The sequence below is a fragment of the Rhinatrema bivittatum genome, chromosome 3, assembly GCF_901001135.1.
Source record: "Rhinatrema bivittatum chromosome 3, aRhiBiv1.1, whole genome shotgun sequence".
NCBI lineage: Eukaryota > Metazoa > Chordata > Amphibia > Gymnophiona > Rhinatrematidae > Rhinatrema > Rhinatrema bivittatum.
In genome coordinates this window covers 359,907,767-359,923,763 of record NC_042617.1, presented here as the reverse complement: position 1 = coordinate 359,923,763, position 15,997 = coordinate 359,907,767, and the positions used below count along the sequence as shown (strand labels likewise).

Here is a 15,997-nt window from a genome sequence, read left to right as displayed (position 1 = left end):
AAAACAGAATGACAAAGTAATATATATATAGTAACAAAGTAATGACAGCAGATAATGACCAAATAGTCCATCCAGTCTGGTTATAATTGCTGCTCTGTGCAGATTACTCCCATGCATTTTGTTAAGGGTATTAATTGCCACTCCATGTGGGTTACCCTATGTGGAATCGTTACACCTAAAGTTAACATCTGTTACCCCCTTTTTTCTTTTCCAACCTCAAGTTTTTAGGGATCTGCAGTGTTTATCTCATGACCTTAACTTTTAAGTATTACTATACAATACAAATAAAACAAAAACCCACTGTCAAAATAGAATAAGCATACACAAAGCTGGGGGTACATTATGTCCTGGCTTTCCTTTTCTGTAAGCTGTCTTACAAACCCCCAGCACAGTCACACTGAACAACCGGACCTTCTTATGATGCACTCCTACTGGAGCCTGCTAGATGAGGAAAGCCTGAAAACCGTGTGTGCTTGATTAGAGTTTAGCCACTGGTCTGATAAGATAAGGAAGCCATACCTTAATTTGTGCAAAGGGTCTTTCGTAATTTCCAACATAAAGAAGTCCAACAGTCTGGGTAAGCAGCCTAAAAAAGAAAAAGCTCATTTATTTTAGAGAACTACTTTTAACACTACAGTAATGTTTTGAGGGGGCAGTCTGTGATCAGATAAAACATTTGTGTGACAATAATACAGTAACTCCCAAAAAGGAAAATGTGTTGTAGGCAAAACAAATATCTATCTACTCGTATCTATCTATCTATCTATCTATATATATATATATATACAGAATACCACAGCATGCTTGATCTTGGGGGCCAGACCTCAAAAACATATTTTGCCAGTGTTAAAGGCCAAACACTGCCTCCCAGTTGCTCAAAGAATTACATTTAAAATATGTTTTTTTTTGTTTTATAAAGCCTTAAACAACTCTACTCCACAATATATTGTGGCCCATTTACAACAGTATGTACCAGAACGAAAAGTGCAATCATCCCAGCTCCTTAATGCTCTGGAAAAAATTAAATTAAGATATACAAAGATGACAACTTTTTCATGTGCAGCTCCATCCTTCTAGAGCTCTATCTTACAAAAGCCTAAATAAATAAAAGATCTTGCTACTTCTAGAAAACTATGTAAGGCCCAGCTGTTCAGGATGGCCTTCGAGTATTACACAGCACAAGTAAGGCTGTCTCTGGACTAGGCTTCATGCATTTGGATCCTGATTTTGATTTCCAGTTTAGAATGCACCTGAGATTTTATTTTGTATGGTTATCATCTATCTAGATCTTGCATGATCTACTATTTTTGTATTATTTACCTTCTTCGGTCCATTTTCAGCCGCCAGCTGGCTAGCAGTGGAGGAGAAGCCTAATGGTTAGAGCAGCAGCTGCAAATCAGGGTTCAAATCTCACTGCAGCTCCTTGTGAGCTCTGTTGTCTCAGCTACAGACTTGAGGCCTGATTTACTAAGCACTTTTCCCATAGACACAGAATGGGAGAAATCCTTTAGTAAATAACCCCTTAGACTGTAACCTCTAGGGATAGGGAAATACCTACAGGACCTGAACATAATCCGCTCTGAAGTGCCAAGTGGCAGAATATAAATCAAAGAGAAAAATAAATAAATAAAATAAAGAGAGTCAGATAAACGTATCAGGCTAAAGCTGTTGGGATATTCAGTGGTGTGACTGAACCATTGAATATACCCTCCTATGCCACTGCTAGCCAGGTAAGTTTATTTGGCAGTCCTAAAGTTATCCAGCTGTGTTAGCTGGATAACGTTGAAAACTGGCATTTATCTGCCTAACTTAGTACCTGATTCACTAACGGGTGAATTTTTAATCCATCGCGCGTGTAAAATCCAGGGGTTACGGGTGCGGCTGGGCCCTTGCGCGTGTTGCTCGCATTTTAGAAGGGGCCCAGCCGCATGCGTAACTCCCATGTCGCACAGAAGTGACGGGCCAAAGAAAAGGGGCGGTCCGGGGGAGGGGAGGGGCGGGGCATTTGCCGCTGTGCCGGAGAAGCCAGCATGCACAAGTTACTACTGCTTCAGAGGAGCAGCGACTCGAAAAACAAAAACAAAAAAAGGTAAGGTGGTGTAGGATTAGAGGGCGGGGAGGGAAGGGGAAGGAAGGTTAGGGAAGGGAGGTTAGGTTGTAGGGAAGTTCCCTCCCAGTCTGTTCCTTAATTGGAGCTGACTGGGAGGGAACTGGGGAAGCCTGGGGTGTGTCGCTGCGCGAAAATTGCATTATTCCACCCTCCCAAGGACATGCGCGTGCGCATGTATTAAAATCTACCCCTTAGGGTTTTTCCCGTAGACACAAAATGGAAGAAAAGCCTTAATCAATCTGGCTCTTAGCTGGATAACCAGCCCAGCCCCATCCCAGTCAGGCTGGCAGAATTTTAAATCCCATGGTTTGCCCTTGCTGTGGGCAGTATCGCTAACTAGCCTTGGTAGCCACCCAGACCATCACTGTTTGATTGTACGCTCTAGAACTCATAGCAGCCTTCCCAACATAAATGTTTTATTTACTAACTTAGGGGTTGATGTACTACCGTACACTAATATCAGTCGATGTTAATGAGATGTAAATGAGGCATGCATGACCACAGATGATAAAATATGTGTGTTAATGTGAAGGGTTACACAAAAACTTAACTACATCTCCCCTAAGTATAGTTAAGGTTTTGGCATTAATATGTCTGCCTTACATTTTTGTGCATTCTAATAGGCTTATGTTTTTGCTACACTACTAGATAATGAGCTATTTTGCATACTGATGTACCACATTAGCATACATTTTACATTAGCAATGTAAGTTAGTTTATGCATGTAAACTGACTGCTATAGGAAACACAGGAATTTAATGTATGGCAGTGCTTACATTACCGTTAATGCGCTTTAGAATATTGGCCCATGGGTAGATAACATCAGTAATGCTTCTATCTTTAATTTATACGATATCTTAATAAGAACTCACTTGGATCAGTTGAATTTATAAATGCGCTTTACATCTGAAAAGATTTGTGGCTTTGTGGGAAAGAATAAGAGCCACATAGTGAAAATGATAACATCTCACCCTAATATCTCAACGCTACAATACTGTGTACAGTGATAGAATTATATAAACAGCAGCATTATTCTGGAATAAAGTGTTATTTTAATTTGCTTGGTGTTTACGTTTTAAAGAAAATAATTTGTCTGACATAAAAGACACACTAGTTTGGATGTAGCTAGAACCTTTCATCCAAAGAAAATCATAACCTGCTTTACAGTTTTAATACTTCAGAAACATGCATGAAGCCATCTCAAGGGTATATGGCCTGGCAGTCCATTTCTGGTAAACAGAGAATTATAAAAGTTTCCAAAAGCAAGAGAGCAAATAGAGCAATGCTATTATTCTTCACACCCAATTACAGTTGGGTAAGCTGAAAGTCAGGTTTCAGGATTTTCCCTGACTCATAAGTTGAATGCTGTAGTCACTATCCCCCCCCTTTATCAACCTTATAACAAGAATGAGAGGGAATTTTTTTTTTTTAATTTAAATGTTTGAGTTTATTCATTTACATCAAATGAAATACAAAGATATAATGTTACCAATAATAAAACATCATCTATAATAATAATCATAAACAAGGGAAAACCATTCCAGCCCACATTAAATCGGGGGACGAGTAGACAATTCTTAGATGTTATCATATATAAAGGAGAGTCTTTTTTTATGACCCTAAATACCTAACACACACCCTTATCATTAATGAAAGTTTAGAACTGTAGAGGATCAATAAAAACAAAATTATTTTTCGTACACGTCACTAGCATTTGCAAGGGTACTTAAGAAAAAAAAAGCACCCATAGCAGTAACTTTAGATTTTACCTGCAAACATTTTTTACGCATTTGTGTAATACGAGAAACATCTGGAAATACAAAATCTGTTGGCTGCAAAACATTCTTTCTTTATTTTGACAAAATTTCTGAAAAATCAGATCCCTGTCCTGCTGTAAAGAGAAGGTAACTAGAAGGGCAGCTCTTAAGGAAATGTCAGCAACTGATGACTCAAGGAAAGCTGAACGTGAAGAACTCTCCATACTAAGTGGGTCCATCACACCTTCTTCAGCTGCTATTACCCTTCTATTTCTAGGTACATAATAAATTTCAGATAGAGCAGGGCATTTATCTGAAGGAATAAACAATATTTCTGATATATATTTCCTAAATAACTCAATCGCTGACAATAACCTAGTCATTGGAAAATTCAAAAACCTCAAATTCTTCCTTCTCAAGGTATTTTCAATTCTCTCAATCTGGGAATGTTTTAATAAACTATCTTTAATATGAGCACCTTCCACAACCTAGATAGCAGCAATTTGAGAGTTAACATTAACATGAGAATTATCTTAGTCATTCAAACGCATTTCTTGCTCTTGAATTTTTAATCTAGTGCCTGTGGTAAACTTACTTAGCTGTTGTGTAGTAGAAGAAAATGACCTATCCAGTTTGGATACAGCCCAACATATATCTATCATCGTTATAATGGAAGGCTCTTCAATTTCTCCAGACACAGGAGATAGGTGCAACACCGATGGTAAAGGAACCCGATCTAACAAATTATTAGCCCCCGAAAAGCCTGCATGGATTTGTTCCTCTTCTCCTTTACTAGATGGTACCAAATTTTCTCCTTGAACAGGTTCAGAGACAACAGCAGATAAATCGCCTTCCAATAAATTATCAAAACACAGATTTACCTGGGGAACTCATTCCTCCAGCTCTCAAAGTGGACAAGTCAGCTTTTGTATCCAAAACAGGCTGTGGTGGGGGTACATTCATACCTGGACTCATTGAGGTGCCTGAAAATGCTGACATCTCATCTTCTCCATCCAACATGGTATTATCAATAGTCTGCTGGATTACGTTGGTCCATCGGGTCTTTAATGGGATTTGAAGATGATGTTAGGATTTATCTTTTCTTTTCCTGCCCATAAGTTTACCTCTCACTCACAGAGTAAAAAATGGACAGAAGAGGTCTGCGCCACTGCTGCGCTGATTTTAAAGGGGTCAGAGTCGCAGGTCAGTGACGTCAGACTTCTCACTCCTCGGCAGGCAACGGGGAGGGGGGGAAGGGCAAACCCCACAGACCAATTCTTGGCCAGCTTACCACATGACAGGGAATTCTTATTCCTCTTGACAATTAGTTTTCTATCAGTTTGCGAGCTAGTCTAGACGAAAGGATTTAGCTCATTTCAGAAAGCAGAAGGGACTAATTTAAACATTTGTGTAGACTTATTTATCCTCTTCTTCATCCTCATTCCAGCTGTTCTTTTGTTCTCACTGAGTGAAGTTTCTTTCCTTCATAGTATTTTAGGGCTATAATGTTAAGCAGTGGTTTCAAGCAAGTCTTAGTTGTAGCCTTTCAAAAAAATTACTCACACCATAGCAACATAGTAGGTGATGGGACAAAAAGACAGGTTGTTCCTGTCTGCACTGCAAGGATATATTCCAGTAGCTAGCTGGGGAAGTATGACTGCTACTAGGAAATGTGAAGCGGTTATTTACACTTTCAGATAATAGAAGGACTAGGGGGGCATCCCATGAAGTTAGCAAGTAGCACATTTAAGACTAATCGGAGAAAATTCTTTTTCACTCAATGCACAATTAAGCTCTGGAATTTGTTGCCAGAGGATGTGGTTAGTGCAGTTAGTGTAGCTGGGTTCAAAAAAGGTTTGGATACGTTCTTGGAGGAGAAGTCCATTAACTGATAATAATCAAGTTTACTTAGGGAATAGCCACTGCTATTAATTGTATCAGTAACATGGGATCTTCTTGGTGTTTGGGTACTTGCCAGGTTCTTGTGGCCTGGTTTGGCCTCTGTTGGAAACAGGATGCTGGGCTTCATGGACCCTTGGTCTGATCCAGCATGGCAATTTCTTATGTTCTTATCACTCCTTATCCAGTTAGTTTTGTCTTCTTCCTCCATGATTCTCCGCAGTCTCTGAGTAGATGAGCATATAGGATCCCATATTTAATTCAACACCCAGTCTTGTCCATGTCTCACATTTCAGTGTTTCCATAATTTAAATTACTACCAGAACTAGAAAGACTGGTGCTCAGTTATTCATGTCTACATTGCGAAGATAATATTCCTGTCAGTGCTGGAAGGATGGCCAGCTGCAGGGCCATTCTTTAGCCAGACAGTTTTCGTTTTCTTCGTCCCTGGTTCTTTACCCTACTGGGTGGGCTAGCATATAGGATCATACGTACTACAAACACCTACCTCCTACTCTCCCCCCCCCCCCCAATATTTTTCATACAAGCTTTATGCAGCCACCGTTCCTCCAGCTACTGGAGCTTTGCGGCAGATTTGGGATCGGCGGGGTAAGTAGCAATCGCATGCTTCCATGAGTACTTTCCTGACTGGGGAAAGTAACATTTTCAAGAACCTTAGGCTGAATAGAGTTCTTCTGCTGTCTTCTAGTAAAATAAATACACTGCATGCAGTCATTTATTGTTAAAAGAAAATCCTTTTACTGGTTAACTTGATTGTAGGAGAAAATTCACTGCAGGTACATTTTGCAATAGAGCACTTCAATACAAAAAAAAAAAAGAAGATCCAATAAGTGATAGATACAATCGCTAGTAAATCTGCACTCCTTGTCATTAGGTAATCTCAAATGGGACCCTCTCTGGGCATTTCCCTAGATGGTACCTGCAAGCTAGATGCAGACTCCTTCCCAGTAGGAAACTGAAAATTCTTTTTTGATACATTTCAGAAGACTCTGCTGACAGAATCTTCCAATAGCAACTCTTTAATAGACTTCCCAATCTGGCAGTCCTCCCTATGACTCAAACCAGAAATCCACTATTCAGAATGTTTCAGTAATCTTCTATGGAGTAAGAGAGGAATGAGACTAACTCCCCTCTTCATTTAGATCACCACTTGATCCTTTCCACTCTCAAGATCCTCCCTGGGCCTGGGAATTCCACTCTTGAGCCCAAGTCACTCCTTCAAGGACAGGAGACGAGCCAAAGTAAGCTCATGAGTTTTATTAAACATACACTCCCTGAAAGATGCTTTCCATTGGCCAGTATCAGGGACCACTATACACTACTATGCTCTTTGACCTCATCATGCAATATCTGCAGACCCTGATGCAACTTGTAAGGGGTGCTTTGGTGACACACTTACATTTATAATAATCCAAGCTACCACCAAAACTAGAGAGGCTATTGCCCAAACATCCAACCTCTTAGGACCTCCCAGCCTTGCTGGACAGTACTGACTTTCGACCAAGCTACCAGTGCTGACACAGCTGCTTTATGAGGCATTGTAAGTTGTCAGTACACGGCTGGTTTCCGGGGCATTTTAGCATGGTGTGCAGTATCATTGGATTATACTTTGTTTATCCACTCTTTTATCCTCCCCTCTTGCCTCAGCTTTTCAGGGAGTGCAAAATGAGTTTTTTTGCAATAATGCAAACTTCCAATCCTGTTCTGACCACTCTCTTAGAAAATGGCAGCAGATAAGGGGCATTATGCACATCCAGCCTGCCCCATCTCTCAAACACTATAGACTCCTATCGATCTAGCACCTCCTATTTATCTCATTACCATTAGGGATCCACTGTGCCTATCAAATGCTTTTTTTTGATTTCCTTTGCTGCTTTTGCTCTACTACCTCTACTAGGAGGCCATCCTGTGCAATCAGCCATTTGCTCCCCTATGGAGAAACCACTGGCTTGCAGAATGTGCCATATGTGAAAATTTTCTTCGTATAGCTTTAGGGAATATACCAATGCAAGTAGCAAGTTATGCTCACTATTTGGTTCAAGACATGCATCTATGAGGTCACACATTTATATATATATTTGCTCTGAATATCCATATGGAATTCCTAGGGCTCAAAGCACGAGCAACAGAAGAAGTTGAATGATGCTGATGCTCACCTACTATAGACAAATGAAGAACAGGGAAAGTCTAATAAAACAAAGACACTCTTGAGGGCTAGAAGTGCAACCAGAGATCCAATAATCCTTTCACCATGTCCTGTGTATTGTACTGTGGAAGTGTTTCATATTAAAAATAAAGAGGATCTGAATTATAACTGTACTTAAGACTTGCTTAATTTATGGATGCTTCAAATGGTTAGTTCAGAAAGCAATAACCAAGAGATGAGTTACAGTTATAGTACATCAGAGTGACATGTATGGGATTTCAAACTGGAAAGGAAGAAAACAAACATGAAGAGTAACTTTGCTCAGATATTCCAGCTAGCTGATGAATTATTTATCCTTGGCAATAATAGTCTACGATCAACTTTATTGATTTTTTTAACATAATGTCAGCTTTCTTTTTGCTGCTTCAGCCTACTAGCAAAGAGGCCCTAGAGACCTAAAGGACTATATTGCAGAAAAAAAAAACAGGGTCAGCCAAACATTTACTGTCCTTAATGTTGTGTAATTGCTCAGAGTCACTGAGGAGCGGGTGTATGATTGGGGCTTCTATTCTAAAAATTTGCAAATTTAGGCATTTATTTTCCAGTTAGTGTTTTTTGTTTTTTTTTTTAACAGTACAAAAAAATCAGTGTTGTTTGCACTTGATCCAGATAAGGATTGGTTAACTTAGATTATTTTTAGGCAAAAGGCTAGACAATTTTTTAAATTTTAAGATGAGAGTGGATCCAAACGTGTCTAAGATAATACACAAAGAAGAAGAAACAGTCTTTGATTTTGAGTCTCAGAGTACTGTAAATAGGAACATAGTTTTGGCTTAATTTTTCCATGTAACGTAAATGTGTTTTTAAATTGTAGGGCCTCAGATATATTTTTTATGATCCTGCTCAGTTAAGTGTCTTCCTGAGCTCCAGAGCTGCCACTGTAGCTCCTCTTTCCTCCTTGCCTCTTGCTATTAAGCACCATGAGATGGCCAAATGTATCCAATAAATAGTATTTGCGATCCATTTAGCTATCACTGGAATGTTTAAAATTATCTGAATTTGTGATTTGGTTTCCCTAATCTGTGGATTGGGTATGCACGGAAATTGATAATTTCCTGTAATATTGCTTGTATTTTCTTTTTCCTTCAAGATGTATTTCTTGGATGTTATTGTAAACTTCATAAACAACATTTTTTAAAAAGTCAGTGTTTATTGGTGTTTTCTTGGCACAGGTACCTTTTCCAATTGCATGAATACATACATTTGTGCAGCTAAGAAGACAGTGTGGAAAAAGCACAAAAACAGAGTAGGGGGAAGTGATGTTTTTACAATGTTTATTCAATAAACATCAATGTTGGCTTTTTTGCATTGGGGCATTTTATTGGTTAAAACCTAAAATCCAAAGCCTTATGTATGGTTAACATATTTATTTATGGTTTTTATATACCGAACTTCGTAGGAAAACATCAGTTCGGTTTACATTATAACTTAAAAATCAGCAAAACAGAGGCTTTACATAGAACTTATAGGAAAACAGTGAATAAAATAAAAATAAGTAAATTAAATAAACTATACAATGAACGAGGCTTAAATAGAGAGACATAAATAGAGGTTGTTGGATAACTGGGAATGGTATTGAGAGAAATGATTGGGGGATGGAGTGGGGGAAAGAAAGAAAGGGGGTAGAGGGGGGATGAAGATGGACAGAAAGTATAAGGGGAGAGGGGTTGTATATTGCATATAGGGAGGGGAATAAAGAGTTGAAAGGGTTGCATGGGGGAGGGAAAGGAGGAGTTGCAAAGATTGCAAGGAACTATTTACAATATATGCATTGGGGAGGAAATAGCATATATGATTATAAAACTATATACAGAGTGTACATTATTGAAGATATGTAAGTCAAGGCATGAAGTTGAAAATCCAAGATGGTAGCAACTAAGAGAGGGAGTTATCTTATGAGGGATCAGAAAGTTAGAACTGAGGGATCTGTTAGGGGCAGGGACGCGGGAGAGGAGGGGTGGTGAGGGTAGAAGCAGTGTGTGGCAGGGAGAGTGTTTTGTCGGCAAAGAAGATTGAGGGGAGAGCAAATGAGTGAGTTTTGGTGATATGTACCATTTGAATGCCTTCGTGAAAAGCCATGTTTTGAGTTTTCGTTTAAATGTTTTCTGGCAAGCCTCTTGGCGTAGATCTACTGTCATAGTGTTCCAAAGGGTTGGTCCTGATACAGAGAGTAGTCGAGCTCTAGTTGCGGCCAGTTTGGCGGTTTTGTGAGAGAGGGTTAGCATGGTTGCATGATATTGGTGAGCAAACTGTGTTGCATGATATTGGTGTAAGCAAACTGTGCAGGCCTTTATCCCCTGAGCAAACATAGGTTTGCTCAGGGGTTTAAGGCCTGCACAGTTTCCTTACATGGGGTACAGAGATGCTGAAGCAGATACAGGCAAAAACAAATGTTAAGGTACTCTCAGCTAGAATACCTTGGCAGACACCTTACAAATGAAGTTAATATTAACATGCTAGGCAGAATACAGAAAAAAACACCACTATGCAGCATGCATGGGCAGGGCTGGTGCAAGGCTATTAGGCGACCTAGGCGAACCTTCTGCCTTGCGCCCGCTCCTCTCTCCTCCCCCCCCCCGCGCCCCGTTGCACCACTGCCGCGGCAGCAGCTGTCTCTTCTCTCTTGCTGCCGTGGCTGCCGACGCCCCTGGCGCCCTAGGCCCCCGCCTACTTCGCCTAGTGCTTCCGCTGGCCCTGTGCATGGGGAATAATCCATGTCAATTAATCAAATATGCTGGTTATCCAAGATCCCTCCCTGCTTCCTGTTGCAGGCAGCACCCGGCAGAGAATGGAGAAGAGGGACTGTTGCTTGGGTGGTTACAGCATGAAAAAAGCAGAGAAAAGCTAATCTCTCTCTATTCCAGCCTCTCTCCTCCTGTCATTTCCCCTCTCCTCCCTTGGTGGTAACAGGAGAGAAAGCGGTGAAGCAGGAATGTACAGAGCACAGAGCAGAGCAAAGCTACTTTTTTCCCTAATGATGATTAGCCTTCTGTTTAAACTTTCTTGGCAGTAGTAAAAAAAAAAAAAAATCAAATTAAATTTATGCTGCTAGATGCTGGTTAGTTGAGTTTTCTGGTTGCTTTTGTGCTGACAGGGCCAAGGTTTCCATTGGAAAAATAAGCGGAAGCCTGGAGTGCCAACATTTTGGGGGTGTAAAATATAGAGGAGTGCCGTTCCATATCTAATACCACTAAAGAAGGGTGTGCTGTACTGGAGCCACTGCCACCAGTAGGTGGCAGTGCTGTGCTGGAGCTGCCACAAATAGGTAAGCTGGAGAGGAGGTGCACGACCGAAGGTTCACCTAGAGTGCCAAACACCCTTGCACTATCTCTGGTGCCGGATAATTAGGCTTTTACTAAAAATAACATTTGTAACACAAATCTACATCTTAAATCTGATTCAAATATATTTTTTGCCTTGTGTAGTCTTAGATTTTAAAATATTCTAAGATTTTAAAGAGAAAGAAATATAATTATGACCGTTTTATTTAACATATGTTAACATATGCTTCTGCTTGAGAAAATAAACACACATACTCCCATAAATACACGCACATAGAGGATGATTTTGAAAACGTTGCTTGCACAAAAATCCTGCACCTGAGCAGATTTTAAAAGCCATGATTTATGTGCGTATATACCCGTGAGTGCGCCAAACAATAAGGGGGCGGAAAAGGGGCATGCACGTTCCGAGGTGAGGCCAACACTGAAGGGGAGATTTTAAAAGGGCCGTGCCTGTGCCCATGATCACATGTGCACAAAATCACACGTGCACAAAAATGCTTGCTATTTTATAATTACGCGCGTGTAGGTTATCAAATACTCTTCACGCACATATATCTGCACATTATCTTATCCGTGCCACTTTGCTACATCTCCGTCTTAGGTACAGGAGTCCGGTGAACATCGGGGGGGGGGGGGGGGGGGGGAAGACTCTTTATAGGGCTCAGTCTGATACTCTATATATGGACTTTGATTTGGGGTGAGTATTTGGGTGGTGGGTTGGAGTTGGGGGGGGGTGTTGTTACAGAGCTTTCCATTGTAAAATTGACATCATTAAAAGAATTTTAGACCTTATAACTGATGAAAAGGAGTTGATTTGTACACTGCAGCTAGCAGAGACTGCAGTGTACAAATCGACTCCTCTTGTTAGCAAAGTGACGCGTGTAACATGCATGTGCCAGCTGAGAAAATAGGAGTTATGCGCAGCAGTGCTGGCCCTGACTCTGGAACGCCAATGCCTTGCCCCTTTACCACCTGTGAGAAATACAGACAGTTATATGCTGTAACCACAAGTAGATCAAGACCTGACGCAAGAATGATTAAGGAGAAGTGAACTTAAAGATGAGAGACTGATAACTGCAACGGAGGATAGTGGAATAAAATGATTCACAACCAACATGGAAAAAAATAATAGAACAGATATATGCAGTTTCTATAAAACAGAACTGGAAACTGTTCGACATCTCATCACTGGGTGACGTGTTCTGATGTCAGAAGGCCTGCATACAGAAAGGTATAATAACATGGCACAGCTCATTCACTAGAAACTGTATAAATACAAACATCACACTGTAACAGAACAGCAGTGGGATGACAACCCTGCAAGAGCTGTAGGAAATGATGCCATGGTCACCTGGGACATTCCTATTCCAAGCAATAAATGCCCAAATCAATAAAACCAGACTCTGTGGTAAAGGAAAAAACTCAGAAATGGCATTTCTAGTAGAAGTATCAAAAGATGCAATCAGAGACCAAGAAAATGTGGCAGAAACATACAGAAATAGTCCCAATTGTATTGGGTGCCACTGGTCTGATGAAAAAGAACTTCCAGGCACATCTTGGTATATTGCCTATATATATTACATCTTATGAACTCCAGAAGGAAGCTCATTTTCGTACGATGCAAGCACTGAGGCAAGAACTAGCATTAAATTTGAGAGATTGAGATCACACTCAACATACCCTGGGGCTTATGAGTGAGATTTACTGTTGTCAAGGAGGGCACAAAACAAACCCATTTGAACATATTACCCATAGGAAAGACAGGAGACAAGACATACCAGAATTACTGATGGCAAGAGGAAGCTGGAGGAAGGTCATCTGGTGGTGGTTAGGGATAGATATGCTACCGGTCACTCTTGGCTATTGGGCAATATACATGACCAGCGCCACCACTACAGTGGCACATTTTAAGAACCTAAAGGGACTACATATATTTATGCTATGTAGGCACAGCTAACAAGCATCCCATACTCTTTCGTAATATTAACAGCAGATTAATGAGAAGGGGGCAAGAAGAATGAGTGTCAAATCATTCCTCGCCCTCCAGATGTGCCCATTTGTGTATACTGGCATATATATATTTGTTCAGAGCAGTAAGTGTGCAAGAAATTCTAACCCAGAGGATGTAACAGATGTGGCATAGGTTGTGTGGCAGGGCTCTATTATAGTATGAATGTTGGAGGATGGAAGGTAGATGATGCAGCAGCGATGGAACCCTCGAGTATATCAGATGAAACTTCATTGTTCCTCAATTTGTTGCTCTGTGTCAATATTCCGAAGAGGGATGTGAACTGGAGAGGCCAAGAAAGCAATGAAAGGAAAGAGAACTACATGGTATGTGTACCAAAACGGTGGGCTTGGCCAGAGTATTGTGAATATTGTCCCTTCACTGACACAAGAGCTGTGAGTAAAGGATGGCAAATAAAGAATGTGCAGATGGTAGTAAATATTTTTTAGTGGAACATGACAGAATTATGCACCTGAAAGATGAAACTGAATTTATTTTATTGTTTACAAGATGCAGCATTTTATGAAGGTTTGGTCAACGTGCAGTTCAGTCATATGGGACTTAATTATATTTTATGGATATCAGATTGTTATACAGAAACTGATCATCAGTAAACAAGTAAAGAAAATTTTAAGTAAATAAGCCATCAGCAATGTTTGAGGGCAGATGGTTCAAGAGCTCTAAAAACACAAGGTGACACCCAAGTGATTCAAAAATCAACCAAAACTTTCAAACCCTAAGTATCCTATCTGAGGAATCACCTAGAGTATGGCAGCTAAGATTTAATGCTAATATAATGCAGTCATACAATTTGGCTGCAAAAACCCAATGGTTAAATTTTATAAGGAATGCGCATATTGCAGCGTGAGCAAAAATACACCTAATTTTATAAAGTACGTGTGTGGCATTTAAATTACCACTCTAGAGGAGCACTTTGAATCGGGGTGGGTTTCGGGAGGTGGGTTGGGGTTAGGGGGGGTATTGCTATGGACACATTCAGAGGGATTCATAGTAAAATTGACATCCAGAAAGAATTATGGCCCTTATAAGTGACGAAATGGAGTAGATTTGTACATTGCAGTTAGCACTAAAGTGTGCAAATCAAATCCTCTCGTTAGACTTTTCATCGCTTATAAGGACTATAATTCTTTACGGATGTCAATTTTACTATGAATACCTCTGAAGATGTCTGTAACACCCTCCCTAACCACAACCCACCTCCCGAAAACCCACCCCGATTCAAAGTGCCCCTCTAGAGTGGTACATATATAGAGAGTATCAGACGGACTCTATACAGAGGCACACTCGCACTCTTTCTCGCCTCATGAGGAGCAGTAGTAAAGTTAAGCAGGTAACATACGCGCGTTTCCTTTGCAAAATTTGTGGTTATGCACATCAGTCTTGGGCCCGACCCTAGATCACCTGCCCCTTTTCCACCTCCTTATTGTGGGCGCACCCTCCCGGCTTCTTAAAATTCGCGTAGGCTGGGCGTGGTACACATACGTGCAGATCTGGCCACGTTTGCGTGAGCAACACTTTTAAAATCTACCTCCAAGGGAGCAGTACAGTCTAGAGGGTAAAATTCTTCAAAGCATGAAATAAGACCAGGATCTGGGAATGATCATATCTGATGCTCTCAAAGTGACCAAACAGGTGAATAAGGAGATGACAAAAGCCAGAAAGATGCTTGGGGCATAGGGAGAGGAACCTCAGCAGAAAAAAGGAGGTGATAGTGCCCCTGTATAAGACCCTGGTGAGACCTCATTTGGAATTCTGTGCATAGTTCTGGAGAACACAACTTCAAAAAGATATAAACAGGATGGAGTCAGTCCAGAGGGTGGTAACTAAAACAGTCTGAGATCATCTTTGTAAAGCATTTAGGGACAAATTTAAATATCTAAACATATATACCCTAGAGGAAAGGCAAGAAAGGGGAGATATGATAGAGACATTTAGATAGCCCAGATATATCAATGCACAGGAGGCAGGTCATTTTCAATGGAAAGGAGACTCTGGAAAGAGGAGTCATGGGATGAGGATGAAAGGGGGCCGACTGAGGCGTTATCTAAGGAAGTATTTGTTTACGGAAAGGATGGTAGATGCATATAACAACCTCCCAATAGAAATGGTGGAGAGGAGCACAATATCTGAATTCAAGAAAGCATAGAATAAGAACAGGGGATCTCTGAGGGAATGATAAGTATTGTAAATGTTACACCTGGGCTGATAGTCCTGGATGAGGTCCCAGGAACCACACCTCAAACACAGTCTTAAAATATCCCAGTCTTCTCATGATGTTAATGCTATCCAAGTGTCCAAGATTCTGGTCCAGGTTCCCTGAGTTTGCAGGTCGTTGACGTGGGCTCCCCAACCCAGGTTGGAGGCATCTATGGTCAACGTGATGTGAGGATATGAAGTTTGAAAGGATAGACCTATCTGAAGATTGTCCACCAAGCTAGGGAGAGATGAAGCTGGCTGGTGTCGTGGACAATTTGTGACAGATTTTGGTTTGATTGGGATCACTGGGACTTTAAAGTCCATTGTGTTGCTCTCATGGCTAATCGAGCCATAGGGGTAATGTGAACTATAGATGCCATGTGTCCTAATAAGGTTAGCAGGTGAAGAGGTGTAGTGGTTTGGCGAGTCTGTATTGCTTTGGCCAAGGTTGACAGTGTGCATGCTTGGTCCTTTGGGAGGAACGCCCTGGCTTGA

At 40.7% G+C, this 15,997-nt stretch overlaps 1 protein-coding gene across 2 annotated transcripts in view; it reads right to left on the bottom strand.

The window, feature by feature from the left end:
• Positions 1-15,997, bottom strand: part of RNGTT (RNA guanylyltransferase and 5'-phosphatase) — a 1,209,919-nt gene that overhangs the window by 118,446 nt on the left and 1,075,476 nt on the right. For both annotated transcript variants that reach the window (XM_029595427.1, XM_029595426.1), the window contains one exon: positions 520-586. In XM_029595427.1, the coding sequence (XP_029451287.1) occupies positions 520-586 (67 nt within the window). The remainder of the gene's footprint in view (positions 1-519; positions 587-15,997) is intronic.